Source organism: Scyliorhinus canicula, chromosome 4 (assembly GCF_902713615.1).
Source record: "Scyliorhinus canicula chromosome 4, sScyCan1.1, whole genome shotgun sequence".
Taxonomy (NCBI): Eukaryota; Metazoa; Chordata; class Chondrichthyes; order Carcharhiniformes; family Scyliorhinidae; genus Scyliorhinus; species Scyliorhinus canicula.
The window spans coordinates 13,926,352-13,947,545 of record NC_052149.1 but is presented as its reverse complement, the minus strand read 5'-3'; the positions used below and the strand labels follow the sequence as shown (position 1 = coordinate 13,947,545).

General features: G+C 49.4%; 1 protein-coding gene across 1 annotated transcript in view; it reads left to right on the top strand.

The window, feature by feature from the left end:
• The window catches only part of miga1 (mitoguardin 1), a 145,593-nt gene that overhangs the window by 57,160 nt on the left and 67,239 nt on the right, over positions 1 to 21,194 (top strand). The window contains 1 exon segment of the mRNA XM_038793747.1: positions 3,919 to 4,016. Coding sequence (XP_038649675.1) covers positions 3,919 to 4,016 — 98 coding nt within the window.

Here is a 21,194-nt window from a genome sequence, read left to right as displayed (position 1 = left end):
TCGGTGGAGTTGAGGCCAGGATGGGGTCAGCCATGATCCCATTGAGGGTGTTAGGCCCAGGAGGCTAAATTGCCGAATCCCGTTCCTAGGCCATGTGTTCTAGGGAGGAGATGGTCCGGCTGATTTCGCAATCCAGCTCTTGGTCTGTAACATTGTAGGCAGCAGATGAGAAACATATCAGCCATGATAGAATGGCAGAGCAGACTCGATGGGCCGAATGGTCTAATTCTCCTATATCTTATGAATTTATGAACTTATGCCCGTCTACCCACTCACTTTGTCCCTTCGTGCTCCTCAAAGCAGCTCTGCCCTTCTACCCACCCCATATGGCCCCTTATGCCCACGATACCAAGTTCTTCAATCCCCATTGAACCACTGTGCACATTGCAGAATTAATAAATAATAATCTTTATTACTATAACAAGCAGGCTTATATTAATACTGCAATGAAGTTACTGTGAAAATTCCCTCGTCGCCACGCTCTGGCACCTGTTCAGGTACACAGAGGGAGAATTCAGAATCTCCAATTCACCTAACAGCACGTCTTTCGGGACTTGTGGGAGGAAACCGGAGCACACGGAGGAAACCCACGCAGACTCCGCACAGACAGTGACCCAAGCTGGGAATTGAACCCGGGTTTCTGGCGCTGTGAAGCACTGTGCTAACCACTGTGCTACCGTGCCGCCCAATCCAATGGTGTAAAATAACGTGTAAAAAAAAACCTTGAATCAAAGTCATTCAAGAAAGTATGAAGTAGAAGCTAATGTAAGTATGAATCATTCAGGCCCTTTGAAGTCTCACAAACTACAAACTCTTGAAACCACTTAACTTGTGTGAACAAGCATTGTGAAATTGATCGCACAGAGCAGAGTTTTTTTTATTTGTGCATGGCATGTGGGCATCGCAGGCTGTGCCAGCATTTATTGCCCATCCCTCATTGCCCTTGAGGGGGCAGTTAAGAGTCAACCACGTTGCTGTGGGTCTAGAGTCACATGTGGACTAGGTACGGACGGCAGATTTCCTTCCCTAAAGGGCATTAGTGGAACAGCTGGGTTTTTACGACAATCAACAATAGTTTCATGGTGATCATTAGACTTTTAATTCCAGATTTTTATTGAATTCAAATTTCACCATCTGCAGTGACGGGATTTGAACCCAGTTGCGCAACAATCCACAAGTCATCAATGAGGTAAGTGCGACTCAGGAGGGCGGTCCCTACCCAGGCCAAGAAAACCCGGCAGAAGCCCATTTGATAGCGGGCCGTTCTGGGAGCTGCGAATTAGATCACACCCAATGTCACTGGAATAGTAATCCAGAGGTCGATAAAAAGTCTCTGGGGACACGGGCTCAAATCCCAGCAAATCATGGCAGCTCGTGGAATTTAAGTTCAAATAAAAATTTGGAATTTGAAACTTGTCTCATTAATATTAACCATGAAGCTATCATCGATTTCCATGAAAATCCCACCTATTTCACTGATGACCTTTAGGGAAGGAAATCTGCCGTCCTTACCCGGTCTGGCCGACATGTGACTCCAGACCCATGACAATGTGGTTGACTCTTATCTGCCCCCTGAAATAGACGAGCAAGCCGCTGAGTTCAATGGCAATAAGGGATGGGCATAATTTTTTCTAATGGCTGAACTCAGTGTTTAGTCCGTAAGGCTGGAAATTGAAAGATGAGGTGCGGTTCCTGAAGCTGACATTGAACTTCACTCAGCTGGCCAAGTCAGAGATGTCAGTGTGGGACAGAAGCAGAAGATTACAATGAGAGGTTGAGGTGATTGTTTCAGACAGAATGGAGTTTTTCCGAAAAGCAGTCACACAAACTGTGTTTTATCTGCCTCTCCTGTCTTTTACCTTGTTAACCCACCCCTTGCTCCAAACTTATGGGTGGGGGGATTCCTCCCCCCCCGCCCCCCCCCCCCAAAACCGGGTCGGAGAATCCCCGGGGGGGCGGCGTGAATCCCGCATCGACGCCGGCTGCCGTATTCTCCGGCGCCGTTTTTCGGGCGGGGTCGGGATTCACGTCACGCCAGTCGGGGGCCGTTGGCAGCGGGCCTCCCGGCAATTCTCCGGGCCCGATGGGCTGAGCGGCCGTCCATTTTTGGCCAGTCCCGCCGGCGTGAATCACTCAACTCACGTACCGGCGGCACCTGGCAGGTAACTCGGCAGGGGCGGTTCTCCGGGAGGCACGGGGGTTCCGTCCCGGGGGGGGGGGGGGGGGGGGGGGTTGCACGGTGGCCTGGCCCACGATTGGAGCCCACTGATCTGCAGGCCGGCCTGTTCCGTGGGGACATGTCTTCCTTCCGCGCCGGCCCCTGTAGAGCTCCACCATGGCCGGCGCGGAGAAGGGAACCCCCTGCGCTTGCGCCAAAATACGCCGGCCGGTCTGCGCATGCGCGGAACCACGCCGGCAGTTCCGCGCATGCGTGAGATCTCGCCAGCCCTTCGGCGCCGGCTGCAGTGCGCCAACCCCTCCGCCGTCCACCTAGCCCCCGAAAGTGTGGAGAATTCTCTACACTTTCGGGGGCTGTTGACACCGGAGTGGTTGGCGCCAGTTCTCCTGTCGGCGTGGGGACTTAGTCCCCAGAAGGGAGAATCCCGGCCTACTACTTTAAAAAAATAAATTTAGAGTACCCAATTTATTTTTTCTAATTAAGGGACACTTTTGCATGGCCAATCCACCTAACCTGCACATCTTTGGGTTGTAGGGGTGAAACCCACGCAGACATGGAGAGAATGTGCAAACTCCACACGGACAGTGACCCAGGGCTGGGATCGAACCCGGGCCCTCAGCGCTGTAGGCAGCAGTGCTAACCACTGTGCCTCCCCAAAACCTATTCCATTTCTAATTTCCTAGCTGTGTGATGAAAATCATAGACCTGAAACTTCAACACTGTTTCTCTGACTTTTGGAAGGGGTGTTAAACTGGGGCTTCATGGGCCTGTTTGGGTGGGTGTGACACTATCTCAAAGAATAGCTGGGGTGTGGGGGAGGCGCAGTTCATCAGCTGTGAGGTGCTTTGAGATATACCAATGGTCATGAAAGGTGTAATATGAAATTTGTTACTCTCACAGAGTACCCAATTTAGAGTACCCAATTCTTTTTTTCCTAATTAACGGGCAATTTAGCACTGCACACCTTTTTGGGTTGTGGGGGTAGAACCCACGCAGACATGAGTAGAATGTGCAAATTCCACACGGACAGTACCCGTTGGCCAGTTTTTAATCTTTGAAGACTTTAATTTGTTCGTTGCAAACATCTTGGTGATGGGACAGCAGAAGACTGTTTTATGACAGGGTGGGGTGGATGCAATGAAACCTCAAGGATTAAGCTGGGCTAGAGTTGGCAACCATATCATATAATCTCTACAGAAGGAGGCCATTCAGCCCATCAATCCTGCACCGACCCTCTGAATGAGCACTCCACCCTATCCCAACAACACCTTAACATAACCTGCACATCCCTGGACACTTAGGGACAATTTATCACGGCCACTCTACCTAACCTGCACATCTTTGGACTGTGGGAGGAAACCAGAGCACCCGGAGGAAACTCACACAGACATGGGGAGAATGTGCAAACTCCACACAGACAGTGACCCAAGCCGGAATCGAACCTGGGTCCCTGGCGCTGTGAGTCAACTAACCATTGTGCCACCGGGCTGCCTAACCATTTAATGATGATTTTTTTTTCCATTTGGCTTCAGATCCATTATATAAATAAAAGCGAAGGTGCAAATCAACCATGATCTAATTGAATGATAGAAGAGGCTTGAGGGGCTGAGTGGCCTCCTCTTGTTCTTGTACTTAAGAAGTATGTTGCAGCTTAATTCGCTTCACTTTGCTACTGTAAACGCCATTTAAATGTGGCCCAGAAGCAACCTCATGATGTAATTGCTCACCTTTATATACAGATAGAGAGACCGACATCACGGTCAGAGACACTGAAGACTTCTGCCTGAGGGACACGACCAGCATCGCGTCGACGGACTCTTTTGTCTCAGCGGCTGAGGTGGGTACATTCCTGATGCTTGTCGCACCACCATCCACAATAGTCCGATTCTGTCTCCCTAATTGAAAAAAAAACCTTTATCTCTCTGCCTTTGGATTGGATTGGATTGGATTGGATTTGTTTATTGTCACGCGTACCGAGGTGTAGTGAAAAGTATTTTTCTGCGAGCAGCTCAACAGATCATTCAGTACATGGGAAGAAAAGGGAATAAAAGAAAATACATAATAGGGCAACACAAGGTATACAATGTAACTACATAAGCACCGGCATCGGTTGAAGCATACAGGATGTAGTGTTAATCAGGTCAGTCTATAAGAGGGTCATTTAGGAGTCTGGTGACAGTGGGGAAGAAGCTGTTTTTGAGTCTGTTCGTGCGTGTTCTCAGACTTCTGTATCTCCTGCCCGATGGAAGAAGTTGGAAGAGTGAGTAAGCCGGGTGGGAGGGGTCTTTGATTATGCTGCTCGCTTTCCCCAGGCAGCGGGAGGTGTAGATGGAGTCAATGACGATGTTTAATTGGTGCTTTTATTCTTCTCCTTCGTTTCCCATCATCCCCACCCCCTGTATTCTGGAGGCACTGAGACGCTGACCCCCTTCAAGGTTTATGGTTCCTTGTGTCCAAGGACACGCCCACCACTTCCCACCCGCGTACCTCATCTACACAGTCTTTCCTCCTTGCTCAGCTGCCTGGCAAAGGCCTTTTCAACCAAACCAAAAGCTTTATTACAGCGTAATCCTGTCCTTACTCGAAGAGAGCGCTGGATAGTGAACCGAATTTAAGATCCTGACCTAGACTTAGGCATCAAAATAATTTGAGGGAGAATTTTGGGAGAATGCCGAATTTCGAACAGTCACAACAGGATAAAAAGGTGTTGAAGTGTATGGTGAAGAGTATAGTGGAGACTATGGTGAAGAGTACAGTGAAGTGTATAGTGAAGAGTATAGTGGAGACTATGGTGAAGGTTATAGTGAAATGCATAGTGAAGTACAGTGAAGTGTATAGTGAAGAGTATAGTGGAGACAATGGTGAAGAGTATAGTGAAGTTTATAGTGAAGAGTATTGTGGAGACTATGGTGAAGAGTTCAGTGAAGTGTATAGTGAAGAGTATAGTGGAGACAATGGTGAAGAGTATAGTGAAGTGTATAGTGAAGAGTATAGTGGAGACTATGGTGAAGAGTACAGTGAAGTGTATAGTGAAGAGTATAGTGGAGACAATGGTGAAGAGTATAGTGAAGTGTATAGTGAAGAGTATAGTGGAGACTATGGTGAAGAGTACAGTGAAGTGTATAGTGAAGAGTATAGTGGAGACTATGGTGAAGAGTACAGTGAAGAGTATAGTGGAGACTATGGTGAAGAGTATAGTGAAGAGTATAGTGAAGAGTATAGTGGAGACTATGGTGAAAAGTATAGTGAAGTTTATAGTGAAGAGTATAGTGGAGACTATGGTGAAAAGTATAGTGAAGTTTATAGTGAAGAGTATTGTGGAGACTATGGTGAAGAGTACAGTGAAGTGTATAGTGAAGAGTATAGTGGAGACTATGGTGAAGGTTATAGTGAAATGTATAGTGAAAAGTATAGTGAAGAGTATCGTGGAGACTATGGTGAAGAGTATAGTGAAGAGTATAGTGAAGAGTATAGTGGAGACTATGGTGAAGAGTATAGTGAAGTGTATAGTGGAGACTATGGTGAAGAGTACAGTGAAGTGTATAGTGAAGAGTGTAGTGGAGACTATGGTGAAGGTTATAGTGAAATGTATAGTGAAAAGTATAGTGAAGAGTATCGTGGAGACTATGGTGAAGAGTATAGTGAAGTGTATAGTGGAGACTATGGTGAAGAGTACAGTGAAGTGTATAGTGAAGTGTATAGTGGAGACTATGGTGAAGAGTACAGTGAAGTGTATAGTGAAGAGTATAGTGGAGACTATGGTGAAGAGTATAGTGAAGTGTATAGTGGAGACTATGGTGAAGAATATAGTGGAGAGTATAGTGAAGACTATAGTGAAGACTATATTGAAGAGTATAATGAAGACTATAATGAAGAGTATAGTGAAGGGTATAGTGGAGACTATGGTGAAGAGTATAGTGAAGTGTATAGTGAAGAGTATAGTGGAGACTATGGTGAAGAGTACAGTGAAGTGTATAGTGAAGAGTATAGTGGAGACTATGGTGAAGAGTATAGTGAAGTGTATAGTGAAGAGTATAGTGGAGACTATGGTGAAGAGTATAGTGAAGTGTATAGTGAAGAGTATAGTGGAGACTATGGTGAAGAGTATAGTGAAGAGTATAGTGAAGAGTATAGTGGAGACTATGGTGAAGAGTACAGTGAAGTGTATAGTGAAGAGTATAGTGGAGACTATGGTGAAGAATATAGTGGAGAGTATAGTGAAGACTATAGTGAAGACTATATTGAAGAGTATAATGAAGACTATAATGAAGAGTATAGTGAAGGGTATAGTGGAGACTATGGTGAAGAGTATAGTAAAGAGTACAGTGGAGAGTATAATTAAGACTATAGTGAATAATATAGTGAAGGGTATAGTGGCGAGTATAGTGAAAACTATAGTGAAGACTATAGTGAAGAGTATAGTGAAGGTTATGGTGAAGGGTATAGTGGAGAGTATAATGAAGAGTATAGTGAAGGTTATAGTGAAAGGTATAGTGGAGAGTATAGTGAAGAGTATAGTGAAGGTTATAGTGAAGGGTATAGTGGAGAGTATAGTGAAGAGTATAGTGAAGGTTATGGTGAAGGGTATAGTGGAGAGTATAATGAAGAGTATAGTGAAGGTTATAGTGAAAGGTATAGTGGAGAGTATAATGAAGAGTATAGTGAAAGGTATAGTGAAGAGTATAGTGAAGGGTATAGTGAAGGTTATAGTGAAGGGTATAGTCGAGAGTATAGTGAAGAGTATAGTGAAGGGTAAAGGAGCCCTAAGCTCCTGGGTGATTCAAAAAGGTGCAAGGTTTAAAGAGTGGGGTGATGGTGGCGTTGTGGTATTGCTAGTTTGCTATTAATCCAGAAACACTTAGGGTTCCGTATTCAAATCCCACCGCGCTACAATTCGAGTTTAATAGAAAATCTGTAACTCAAAGTCTAACGATAACCGTCAATCGAATGTCATTAAAGTGACTTCAAAACGGTCATTCCCGGCCCCAATGGCGCACAAGGATTCGAGGATGCCCACATGTTGGGTGGAGTACTGCCTGAACGCACCCCTGCTTGGGCAGAATTTCACATTGCCTCCAAGCTTCGAACCCTCCCCTTCGAGAGTTGGTGCCCCACGCCCGAGCCACCTCATCAAGTGCTCCCTTTCACAATGGCACAGAGGGGTTTCCTGGATGGGCTGCTGCTGAACACTCGTCACTTCTTTGTGCTCGCCCGCCACCTGGATATGCCTTGGCATGCCTTGTTGTTATCCGGTGCCGGAGGTCCCTAGTGGAGATCCCTCTATGGAGGAGTCCTCACCTTAAAATGGGGGAGATGGGGTGGAGGGTGCTGCACGCAGCAGTCCCATACAACCGTAAGATACATCAGTTCACAGACTCCCAAGAAGACTGCCCTTTTTGCGGCCTTGTGGAGTCCGTGGACCATGCATCTATAGGTTGTAATAGACTGCACTCCCTTTTTGGTTATTTTAAAACCTTTTGTTGCAGTTTTATTTGCGCTTCAACCCCACGCTCCTGATCTATGAGCAGGTGGTGCAGTGAAGGGTGGGGACGAAGGAGGGCCTTGTTTTGGACCTACTCCAGGGCATGGCCAATGTTGCCATCATCAGGTCGAGGCAGTGGGTGGCCAAGGGGATCTCCAACCCGATGGTCTGTCCTTCCAACATGGCTAGATTTGCAGCTGGGTGGCCATGGAGAGGGAGCTCGCAGTGTCCACCAGCACTCACGTGGCCTGTGCCCGGTGGGTTCTGCAGGGATTAGGGTGCATTATCGACCCTCTTCATCACGGTTTGGTTAGACGTTTGAAGCGTAATTTGTGACTTGTTCTTGTTTAAGGTAGGGCCCCTTTAAGAGGCTGTCCCTTTAATTTGCCCCTCAGTTTAGTGGATTTATTTTAATTGGTAATTTGACTGGTCTAAAATAGGGTAATGTCACTGGACTAGGATCCAGAGGCCCAGCCTAGTGCACCGGGGACAGGGGTTCAAATCCTACCATGGCAGCTGGCGGAGTTTAAATTTAATTCAGAAAACCTGGGACCGAAAGCTAATCTCAGTAACCCTGACCCTGAAACTGTTGTTGATTTTGAAGAAACCCACCTGGTTCACTAATGTCCTTTAGGGAAGGGAATCTGCCGTCCTTACCCGGTCTGGCCTACATGTGACTCCAGACCCACAGCAATGTGGTTGAGTCTCAAATGCCCTCTGAAATGGCCTAACGAGCCACTCAGTTCCAGGGCAATTAGGGATGGGTGACAAATGCGGACCCAGCCAGCGATGCCCACATCCCGTGCTTTCCCAGAGCAAGGCATCAGCCAATCAGACTGATTTGCCAACCAGTCGGCATAATTTTCTCCTGCAGGATAAATTGCCGTGATTGTTTGAAATTTGGAATTCTTGCATATTTCCTGCTGAGTGTGAGATGCAAAACTTCAGCAGCATGTTTCTCTTTTCAGCAATGTTCAACTCCTACACTACTAATAATAATCGCTTATTGTCACAAGTAGGTTTCAATGAAGTTGCTGTGAAAAGCAGAAAAGCCACATTCCGGCACCTGTTTGGGGAGGCTGGTACGGGAATTGTACCCGTGTTGCTGGCCTTGCTCTGCATCACAAGCCAGCTGTTTAGCCCACTGTGCTAAACTACCATGTGACCTCGCTCTCTCTCTCTCTCTCTCTCTCTCTCTCTGTCTCGCTATCATATATATACCCACTAAAGTCTAGAATTGTAGTCATAACTGCATCAAAGTTGTCTCTGCTTCCCCATGGCCTGATCTGAGATACTACTCTGTAAACCATACCCGACACACTGCTGGGTATGTGCAGAATCTAATCAGACAAAATCTTAGCGTAGCCTAATTATACCTAATCAACAGCAATAAAAAGACTCAAAAATAACCATTGTGCAGAGAGTGTAGCGATTATGTTACAGAATGGACAATTCAAGGAACCGACCGACATCGGGTTGAGAATTTGAAGCCCGTCTTTTCGGAAATAAAATCTAGAAATGGGCGATCAGTGACTGTGAAATGGTCCAATAATCATAGATCTCAACTAAAACCCTTCCGAAAAGGAAGTTTGCTGGCTTTACCTAGTCTCACCTATCAGTGATTCCAGTTCCGCAACAAACGAGGCCGACTCTCGCAGTCACTCAGAGGTGGCTGAGCAAGTCTCTCAGTTCTATCAAATGGGTAACAAGGGACGGGTAACAAACGCTGATTCTGACAGCAATGCCTGCTGTGGTGTCGCGAGAAACACGCTGGAGGCTTCTAGTTGTAACAAAGGGGTTTATTAGCGAAAGGTACAGGCTGGTAATTATACCGGCAGAGAGCACAATAGGAAAGCTCTTGCCTCTCCGGCTCCCGGATTCACACTGCCCCGGCCCCCGCTCCCAGGGCCCTGTGCTAACCCGCTATTGGCTGGGGTTCGCACGCTCCTGTGAGCCGGCCATGTGGACTGACAGCCCCGCCCCCTTTAATGGGGCCACACCCCTCCCTCCCATAAGTCCCATATTACACAATAACTATTTCCAGGTTCTATATAAATGGCAAAGACATCAGGGGAGAGAGAGTTCAAGAGAGAGTCAGTTGGTCTGGGGACCCTCGGGTCATCCCGGACCTCCGTGGTCCTCCCACAGGCTCAACACCCTTTGAGGTACTCATGTTTCTGGTGGCTCACGACAGTTCAAGAGGCCCCATCTCCTCGGTAAGGAAACCGGATTCCAATGGTACAGCCGACTGGGTTGATGTGGGAGTTCTCAGCACCCTCTGCTCAGGAACATTCACAGGGATGTCGACATTACCAGTGGGACCTGTCTGTTCTGAAACGGGGGTCGCCCATCAGCAGGCGTGACCCCTCCTTGGTGGTCTGAGGGGTCGAGTTGTACGGCAACAGAAAATAATCAAGCCGTTGGCGCAGTGGCGTGTCAGACTGTTGTCATGGCATTTTTAAAGGTCTGACTAGCCCTCTCGGCCAGTCCATTGGGTGTAGGGTAGTCTGAGGCCATCCGGGTGTGGCGTATGCTGTCAGCACGTATACGTTTCTGGAAGTCGTCCCCTGTAAAAGGGGTGCCATTGTCAGATTGTCATGAGAATGTCACTTTAAGAAATGTTTGGCTGCTCATATTACTGCAGTGATGTCGGAGTGTGGGTGGAGCTGGGCTGTCTGTCAGCTTTTTGCTTTTGTTTTAGGCTGTTTGCTGCAGGGTGTGTTTTAGTTTTGTTTTCGGTGTTGGAGCTGAAGCCAGACAGAGCAGGTGTACTGTTGATCTCTCTGCCATGAAAAGACTATCTCTTGATCATTTGGTGAATTAAGAATTATAAATGTTCTCAGTGGTGAATGTAAACCTAATGTGCTTCCGGTAAAAGGTGTTTTAAGTCTTATGGATGTTAAAAGGAAAGCTTAAAGGATTACTTAGTGTTGTATTCTTTGGGGGTTGTATTTGAATTAATGGTTGCTAAGATGTTCAATGTATGTTTTAAAAAGGTTAACTTGAGTTCATAGAATAAACATTGTTTTGCTTTAAAAAAATACTTTTCCATTTCTGCTGTACCACACCTGTAGAGTGTTAAGTTAAAAACTCACCACTATTCTTAGAATTCCCCCTATACCAAAAAGGGTCGATATTCTAAATGGTGAACAGGGATTCTCACTCCCTGACTCCCATGCAGGCTTCGGTGGGTGCTATTCAGGTCAAACTATATTTTCAAGTTATCCCCCGGTATAACCCATACCTTCACCAAAGAATTTTACCAACTTACCCCTTAGTAGCATTGATATCCTGGGTCCTGCGTTGCTAAGTAAGTAAAGTAGGCTAATAACCACTGTTTCAGGTTAAAACTTTTAAGTTATTTTATTATTATATATTTTTTTTCTTTTAAAATGACGCAATCACTGTCTTTACAGAAAAGTAAAAAGATCTTGCTTCTGGATCCTGCTGGTTGGTTGAGGGACCTTCAGACCCAACTTGACAATCAATCTTCTTTTTAAAATCTGGCCTTCTTTTGATGTATTCACTGGTGAGCTCGGTTGCTATGTCCTATCCTTCCCATGTACCGAGCTGTGAGAGCTGGCTCTGCTGGCTATCTCTCAGCTGACTCTGAGCTGACTCTGCCTCCTCTTTAAATTCTAGTCTTCCTTAGATGTATTAACTGTTTTGGCTCGGCTGCTATGTCTTATCTTTCCCATGACCGAGCTGGCTGTAAGCTGAATCTGCTTCTCTTGTTCCTCCTCTCCTTCTCTCTGAGTTATGGTTCTGGTAGTTCCTGCTCTGGTCTCTGGGTTTATATTCTCTTTCTAACAGTTATTAAGTTTTTATGACCTTATTGTAAAATAACTATTATTTCATTTTGATTGTAAAAAGTATCTTTGATCTATTCTAAACATTGTAATACCACTAAGTATTCATTTTGACTTGACCTCACCTCTCGGGTCTCTGATTACATTGTTTCCTTTGTGATGTTCAAAGTTCCTTTGTGATATTCAAAAATACTTTGGTTTCAATAGGGGTGTGAATTTTGGTTTGGTTCCTGTCATTTCTATAGTTTTATTTTCCAATTGTGTCCCCAGCTTATAATTTTGACTTTGATTTTGGCTTTAAATTATGTTTCTCATAGACTGATAGTCTCCAGTTTTCTTTAATTTACCTGATATCGTCAGAACTTCACACCTAGAATTGTCACCAAATTCAACTGAACCTCATCCTTTCCTTTTCAGCTGTTTACTAAGAGAGTTAATTTCAATGAAGGTGTGAAACATTGCTTTTAGCTGTATGCTAAAAGTTCACTTGGTTATGACTTGAAAGACCTGCCTGTTTTAAACATTCGTCGCCTAATTCAACTGAAACCTTCATCCATGCTTTTCCAGATGCATACTAAGATAGTTACTTTCAGTGAAGGTGTGAGCCATTGTTCTTAGCTTCATACAAAAATCCTGTGTGTTTGCTAAGCTTGTTTGGGAGAAAGAATCTGCATTTTATAATCCTGCTCTTTGCAGCTGCTGTTAACCCTTTGTGGGATCTTTCCCTGTATCCTCTGATGTTTCTCTCAGACCAGATATTGCCAGACTTCCATGTTTCAAATGACACATCTTTCCATATTTTCAATAACAAATGGGCCGTGTGCTCCCCTTACCACAATCTATTAAAAATTGTGGGTCAGGTGAACTCCATGATACACTTTGGGGTTATCTAAACCCTGGCCCATGACAAGATACACTGGATTCTGGCAATCAGTGTATAGCAAACACTCGGGGTAAGCTGTCCACCCTAGCCGCCGAGGTCGTGGTCCCCATATCCTGTAGCGACAGCCACTTGGAGTGGGCATCCACCAAAACTAAAAACATCCTGCCCAAGAAAGGACCCACGTTGTCAACGTTGACCCGGGGTCCATGGGAAACCCGGCCGTCCCCAGGGATGGAGACTGGTCGATGGAGGCAGGGATTGCTGAGTCTAACATGGGTGGAATTGCTGGACCATTTCTCCGATGGCTTTATCGATGCCTGGCCACCATATGTATATCTGCGTGCCAACTTCTTCCTCTTTGTTTGCCCTGGGTGGGCACTATGCATTTCCTGTAAAAAAGGTTCCCTGGTTGGTGGTGGAATGATGACTTGTGAGCCCCACAAGATCACACCACCCTCACAGGTCAGTTCACCCTGGCGGGTTCAATAGGGACTACAAGGGCTTAGGTTTCTCATGTTGCCACCCGGTTTGTATCATTCACCCTTAACCTTCGACAATATGGGATCTCTCTGGGTCCAGTCACAGATGTGGCCAGCTGTCACTGACAATGTGTCCAAGAAATTCAAGGCCAACATGGTCACCTGGGACACTGGTGGAGGCTTTGGGTAAGGGGAGTCGGCTCAATGTTGGCAATCAGCGCCACTGGCCGGTGCTGGAGGCATAGCTGTAGGCAGCCAGCAGCAAAGCCCCAAGCTGCACCCATGCCGAGTCTGTTGATGGTGTTGGTTTCTCCTCTCTCAGGAGACCCAGTCGCGGCTTATGGTCGGTGAGTGTAATGAATCAGCATCCATACACATACTGGTGCAATTTCTTCACACCATCTGTAACTGCTAATCCCTCTCTTGATATGAGCACAGCTTTGTTCCATTTCTGAAAGGCTTCTCGTGGCAAAGGCTAAGGGACACTCAGAACCATCTCCCATCTTGTGGGATAATACTGCCCCTATACCATAAGGGGACACATCACATGTGAGAACAGTCGATTTCCCAGGGTCAAAGTGGAATAAAATATTGGAGGATTGTAAAGCTTGCTTCACCGAGCGAAGAGCTTCTTCTTGATGGTTCCCTCCATCGCCATTGATGTTTCTTTAGTAGCTGGTGTAATGGTTCCAATGTTGTGGCTAAATTCAGAATGAACCTGCTGTAATAATTTACCCTGCCGAGGAAGGATTTGAGCTCCGTCACATTCTTGGGTGCTGGGACCTCACAGACAGCCTTGACGATTTCCTCGAGGGGCTACAGACCTGTTGCATCTGCATGGAATCCCAAATACGTCACTTCTGGGGCCTGGATTGCACATTTTACGCATTTGAGGTGGACACTCACATCCCTAAACCTTTTTAAAACCTCCTTCAGGCTAGAAATGTGTTCCTCAGGAGTGGTGTTGGTGAATAAAACCTTGACAAAGTCAACCATCACTTTGGGAATTCCTTGAAGGCGTTTTTCCAGCACATGCTGGAAAATAGCATTGGCTGACGCTATGCTAAATGGCAACCTCGTGTACTGAAATAGGCCTTATGTGTATTTATCGAGGTCGATTTCTGGGACACTGTCCGATTCCAATTGTCGGTATGCATGACTGAGATCTAATTTAGGGTAGCCGAGGCCTCCTGCCAGCTTGGAGTAGAGTTCTTCAATCCTATGGATCGGGAACCTATCCACCTGGGCAGCCTGATTTATGGTTAATTTGTAGGCCCCACAGACACTTAAGAGATCAAGCAGGCTTGAGAACGGGGACTGCAGGGGCTGCTCACTCGGAGAACTGAACTGGTCTGATTATGCCCAATTTTTCTAATCTCTTAAACTCAGCTTCAACGTCTGATGCAGGGCATAGGGGACTGCTCTGGCTCTAAAAGACTTGGGTGTCAAATCCGGATTGACATCAAATTTGCCTTTGACAACTTTGATCCGGCGTAATTCACCTTGAAGAATACCCTTGCGCTTTCACGGGACCTCTTGAAGGACAGTTGAGTTTGATTTGCTGTAGCAGTCCCTTCCCGTTAGGCTGAGTTAGTGCCCTTCCACGACAACCAGGGGTAGATCTCTTGCTCTTTATAAGCCACTGGTGTGTTGGGCCCAAGAATTTTCAGGGTTTGCCTCATGTAAGTGGAAAGCTTGGCTATCATGCTGCTCAAATTTAAAGTTTGAGCTACTTCACGAATATACTTGAAGGTTTGCTCCCCCACAACTGTTGCCGCGGTCCCGGTGTCATCTTCCACTTTCAAAGGTCTACCATTCACACTTAGGATGATTTCAATTGGTGCTATCATGTTTAACTGGACTGTCAAACGGTCATTGCGTGCTCGTCTTCAGAGCTCCCCTCCACTTTGTTCAGTGGGTTGGAATGCTGCTGCGTTTTTTGCATTGGCCTTTCTGCCTTGACCGGCAACTTGCTTGAATATGGGCTGGATTTCTCCCCTACCAGGGGCAGGGGGTCCTGGCGTAGCGGAGTGGCGCCAACCACTCCGGCGTCGGGCCTCCCCAAAGGTGCGGAATTCTCGACGCCAACGGCCTTTGATGCCCGGCGTCGGGGCTGGCCGAAAGGCCTTCGCCGGTTCGCGCATGCGCCGGTGTGTCAGCGGCCGCTGACGTCACCACCGGGGGGGGGTTCTCTTCCGCCTCCGCCATGGTGGAGGCCGTGGCGGCGGCGGAAGAAAAAGAGTGCACCCACGGCACTGGCCCGGGCCAGGCCACCGTCGGGGTCCGATCGCCCCGCGCCCCGGCCCAGGACCCCGGGGGCCCGCTCGCTCCGCCAATCCTACCGCCACCAGAGGTGGTTGAAACCACATCGGTGGGATTGGCCTGTCAGCGGCGGGACTTCGGCCCATCGTTATGGTCGTCTCAGCCAGGAGCCTCTTTTGGATGTTGAGATAATGGATTCCACAAACTGACCGATCACACAGCATATCACTCAGCCCAGTCCTGAATTCGGAATGCTCAGTGAGCTGACGAAACCTGGCTCTGAAGGCTTGAGATTCACTCTTCCTGGTCCCTAACAGCGGAGTTGAACTGATTGGACGATAATCGAGGGCCTTGGTTTAAGATGATCCTTGACCAGCTTGACTATCTGATCAAAGGTCTTTGAGTTAGGTGCCTCCGGGGACATGAGGTTCCTTATTAAATTAGAAATAATAATAATCACTTATTGTCACGAGTAGGCTTCAATGAAGTTACTGTGAAAAGCCCCTAGTCGCCACATTCCGGTGCCGGTTCGGGGAGGCCGGTACGGGAATTGAACCCGCGCTGCTGCCTTTGTCCTGCATTACAAGGCAGCTGTTTAGCCCACTGTGCTAAACCAGCCCCATAGAAGTATGGGGCTCATGATCTGTCAGAAGTATCACCTTCTGCTAATCTATCTGTGATCTCGATCGTGGTGAAGAAAAAGGGGATCTGTTCGATGTACTGTCTCCAATCTTCAGCCCCTTGGCCAACAGGTCCAGTTGACCAATTATGGTCATTTTCATTCACGTTTTGATGATTCTGACTCTATTTCCAATTGCTCCTTCCATCCCCCCTCGAGCCATGACGTACTGCCGGATGTGATCGAACCTTTAACCTTGTCACCAACATGGTGGCTCAAGAAACACTCTGGACGTTACCAGCAGTAACAAAGGGGTTTATTAACAAAAGGTTAATAACCAGGGGCTGGTTTAGCACAGTGGGCTAAACAGCTGGCTTGTAATGCAGAACAAGGCCAGCAGCGCGATTTCAATTCAATGTGGCAACTATGGGCTTTTCACAGTGACTTAATTGAAGCCTACTTGTGACAATAAGCAATTATTATTATTAAAGGCTGGTAATTATACAGGCACAGAGCACAATAGGATGGGTCTTGTCTCTCTGACACCTGAGTCCACACTGCCTGAGCCCCCTGCTCTCAGGGGACCGCGCTCACTCGCTGCTGGCTAGGGGGCCACGTGCGCCCGTGCAATTGACCCCGAGCTGGTCACATGGGGGTGCCAGGCCCGGCCCCCTTAAAGGGGCTGCGCGACCACACTCGTGTCCCAAGAATAAAATCTTGATAAACAAGAATCAGACAACAAAAGGAGAATAGGCATTCTGTGGCTATTTATGAAACTGGACATGGTGGCCAAGAATCCCCGCTATCCGCTAACAGCTGGCAGCCGGCAGCTTGCTAAATTTATAATTGCAGCACACCAATAATCAGAGAGGCTGCAAATCTCCCCCGTGCACTGGCCGAATGGTTTGACTGTCTGCTCCCAAACCTTTCCGACTGCTGTCCCTCTGCTGTTCCCCTAAAGTTGGCCGCGCTGCTCCACAATAACTTGTAATTATGTTGTGATCTCAATCTGTGAAATTTGCCGTCACGGCAGCGTTCCAGAGAAAACTTGATGCTGAGCCTCACGAGGAGACAATATTTCAGGAGGACCAGAAGCTGAGTCAAAGAGGGTGATTTTTAGGTAGTGTCTTTAAGGAGGGATAAGGGAGTCGGAGAGGTCTCGCAGGGAATTCTGGAGCTTAGGCAGCTGGTAATGTGGCCGCAAATGGTTGGTTAAAATCTGAAATATGCAAGAGGTGGAGGTCGCAGAGGGTGCTGGAGGTGATTAAGGAGGTAGGGCGGGGTCAGGTCATGGTGGAAGTGGCAAAGGGAATTTTTAAATTGACATTTACTGGACCGGCGCCTACGCAGGTCAGCAAGCCCAGGGGCGTTGGCTATACGGCACTTGGTACGAGTTGAAATACTTGCACTAGAATTCTGGGTTAGCTCAAGTTCACAGAAGATGACAAGTGGGAAAGTATTGGACACGAGTCGAGAAACCCTGTCTACTGATAGGATGCACGTCCCATACCCCAAGAGCAAACCAGAAGGCGCCCTCTCCAAATAAATTGAAGGGTATTCACACAGGTTAATTGGCCTGAGGTTTCCATCTCTCTGACATCACCTTGTAAATATTAATACACACCTGGGAACCCCCTGTAAATATTAACACACGTCTGGGAACTCCCTGTAAATATTAACACACATCTGGGAACCCCCTGTAAATATTAACACACATCTGGGAACTCCCTGTAAATACCAACACACACCTGGGAACTCTGTAAATATTAACACACACCTGGGAACACCCTGTAAATATTAACACACACCTGGGAACTCCCTGTAAATATTAACACACACCTGGGAACTCCCTGTAAATACTAACACACACCTGGTAACGACCTGTAAATATTAACACACACCTGGGAACTCCCTGTAAATATTAACACACACCTGGGAACTCCCTGTAAATATTAACACACACCTGGGAACTCTCTGTAAATATTAACACACACTTGGGAACACCCTGTAAATACTAACACACACCTGGGAACTCCCTGTAAATATTAACACACACCTGGGAACTCTCTGTAAATATTAACACACACCTGGGAACACCCTGTAAATATTAACACACACCTGGGAACTCTCTGTAAATATTAACACACACCTGGGAACACCCTGTAAATATTAACACACACCTGGGAACTCCCTGTAAATATTAACACACACCTGGGAGCCCCCTGTAAATACTAACACACACCTGGGAACTCCCTGTAAATATTAACACACACCTGGGAACTCCCTGTAAATATTAACACACACCTGGGAGCCCCCTGTAAATATTAACGTACACCTGGGAACTCCCTGTAAATATTAACACACACCTGGGAACTCCCTGTAAATATTAACACACACCTGGGAACACCCTGTAAATACTAACACACACCTGGGAACCCCCTGTAAATATTAACACACACCTGGGAACTCCCTGTAAATATTAACACACACCTGGGAACACCCTGTAAATACTAACACACACCTGGGAACCCCCTGTAAATATTAACGTACACCTGGGAACTCCCTGTAAATATTAACACACACCTGGGAACTCCCTGTAAATACTAACACACACCTGGGAACTCCCTGTAAATATTAACACACACCTGGGGCGAAATTCACCGAAGACTTACGTGACGCCCATTACCGGCGGGCAAAAGCGGCGCTGGTGACTCCGGCGTCGGGGCTGCTTTTAAGGCCTAAATCTGCCGTCCTGAAAGGGCCAGCAGCGGAGTGACACTGTACGCGTCAGTTTCACCCGCTGCGGAAGTGGCGTGTTGGAGGGGGGAAGGGAAGGGAAGGGAAGGAGGGGGGGGGTAGCGGCGCTGGAGGGGGGGGTAGCGGCGCTGGAGGGGGGGTAGCGGCGCTGGAGGGGGATAGCGGCGCTGGAGGGGGTAGCGGCGCTGGAGGGGGGTAGCGGCGCTGGAGGGGGGTAGCGGCGCTGGAGGGGGGTAGCGGCGCTGGAGGGGGGTAGCGGCGCTGGAGGGGGGGGTAGCGGCGCTGGAGGGGGGTAGCGGCGCTGGAGGGGGGGTAGCGGCGCTGGAGGGGTGGTAGCGGCGCTGGAGGGGGGTAGCGGCGCTGGAGGGGGGGTAGCGGCGCTGGAGGGGGGTAGCGGCGCTGGAGGGGGGGGTAGCGGCGCTGGAGGGGGGTAGCGGCGCTGGAGGGGGGTAGCGGCGCTGGAGGGGGGTAGCGGCGCTGGAGGGAGGGGAAAGGGGGGTAGCGGCGTTGGGGGGGGAATGGGGGGAGCATCATCCTTTCCCCCCATCATCGCCACACCCACAGCAGGGCTCCCGAGAGGCCCTGCCCATGAGCCTCCCTTGCACCACCAACCTGACCCCACCTCTTGCACATCAAACCTGATACTGCTCCAGCACTGCCCTTTGACTGGCACTGCCAGGGTGCCATGGGGCTATGCCAGGGCATTGCCAGGGTGCCATGGGGCTGTGCCAGGGCATTGCCAGGGTGCCATGGGGCTGTGCCAGGGCACGGCCAGGGTGCCATGGGGCTGTGCCAGGGCACTGCCAGGGTGCCATGGGGCTGTGCCAGGGCATTGCCAGGGTGCCATGGGGCTGTGCCAGGGTACTGCCAGGGTGCCATGGGGCTGTGCCAGGGCACTGCCAGGGTGCCATGGGGCTGTGCCAGGGCATTGCCAGGGTGCCATGGGGCTGTGCCAGGGCATTGCCAGGGTGCCATGGGGCTGTGCCAGGGCACTGCCAGGGTGCCATGGGGCTGTGCCAGGGCACTGCCAGGGTGCCATGGGGCTGTGCCAGGGCATTGCCAGGGTGCCATGGGGCTGTGCCAGGGCACTGCCAGGGTGCCATGGGCCTGTGCCAGGGCACTGCCAGGGTGCCATGGGGCTGTGCCAGGGCATTGCCAGGGTGCCATGGGGCTGCCAGGGCACTGCCAGGGTGCCATGGGGCTGTGCCAGGGCACTGCCAGGGTGCCATGGGGCTGTGCCAGGGCATTGCCAGGGTGCCATGGGGTTGTGCTAGGGCACTGCCGGGCCATGTCCCTCAAAGCCCGGATGTTACCCTCACCTCCGAGTCCCTGACGCTGGTCGGTGAAACTTCCTTCGACCCCAGAAACAACAGCGTTAAGCTATTTAAATTTAGTCAATATGGTTATCAGATTCACGCCATTGAGCTCCCCATGGCATTAAACCCCTCACTTAATATTCTTACCTCACTGACGTGACATGCATCAATCAGTCGAGGGGATCCCCCCAGGGGAGCAATGGTAAATATGAGAACCCAGCCCGGGAGTGGGGCGGGGGGGCAACATGACCGGGCTGTGCCATGGACTACCCACTGTGCCATGGGTTGGCCCGGCCATGCCAAACTGGCAGTATCAACCTGTGCCGGGGGAAGTGCAGGTGCCGATCATCTGGGGAGCCCCGTTTAGGGTGGGTGGTGGGGGGGGTTCCCATTATGTTTTCTGGTGGTGGGGAGCCCCTGATGATTGTGACGTGGTGGGGCGTGGGGGGGGGGGGGGGCGTGAAGAGAGGGAATTGAGTCCCTCTAATGCTTGTGCGGTGGGAGTGGAGGGGTGGGGGGCAGAGGCCCTGATGCTTGTCCTCTGTATCCATTGGAGGGTGAGGGTGGGCAGTTACTTCTAGTGCAGATCGCTGTGCCCATTAAAGGTGGCACCCTGTGGAGCCAACCTTTCCGGCTCTGTCACACTGCATGCCCCACCACGCCGCAACCTATCCCCCCCACGCCGCAACCCACCCCCCCAATGCCACAACCCACCCCCCCCAACGCCGCAACCCACCCCAATGCCGCTACCCCCCCTTCCCCCCTTCCCCCCTCCAACGCCGCTACTCCCCTCCCCACCACTCTCCACCCCTCTCCAACGCCGCAACCCCCCTCCCCACCCCTCCCAACCCCTCTCCAACGCTGCTACCCCCCCCCCCCCCCACCACTCTCCACCCCTCTCCAACGCCGCAACCCCCCCTCCCCACCCCTCCCAACCCCTCTCCAACGCTGCTACCCCCCCTCCCCACCACTCTCCACCCCTCTCCAACGCCGCAACCCCCCCTCCCCACCCCTCCCAACCCCTCTCCAACGCTGCTACCCACCCCCCCCCCCGCGTACTCGATGTAGGAAACTGAACGGCGTCAACCATCATCAATGGTTGACGCCGTTATAAACCTACTTTGATTTTCGCCGACGTGACCCGTGGCCACGTCGGCGGGACTTCGGCCCATCCGGCACGGAGAATTATTCACCCTAAAAATAACATGACATCCCGCCGGCGCCAGCTGTTCTCCTTGGCGGCCAGCGGGATTGAACAACGCCGTTTTATGGCGGGTCGGATAATTCCTTACATGGCGGGAGCGGGAATAACGGCGCCGCCGGCCGATTCTCGGACCCTGCGTGGGGTCGGAGAATTTTGCCCCTGGTAACCACCTGTAAATACTAACACACACCTGGGGACCCCCTG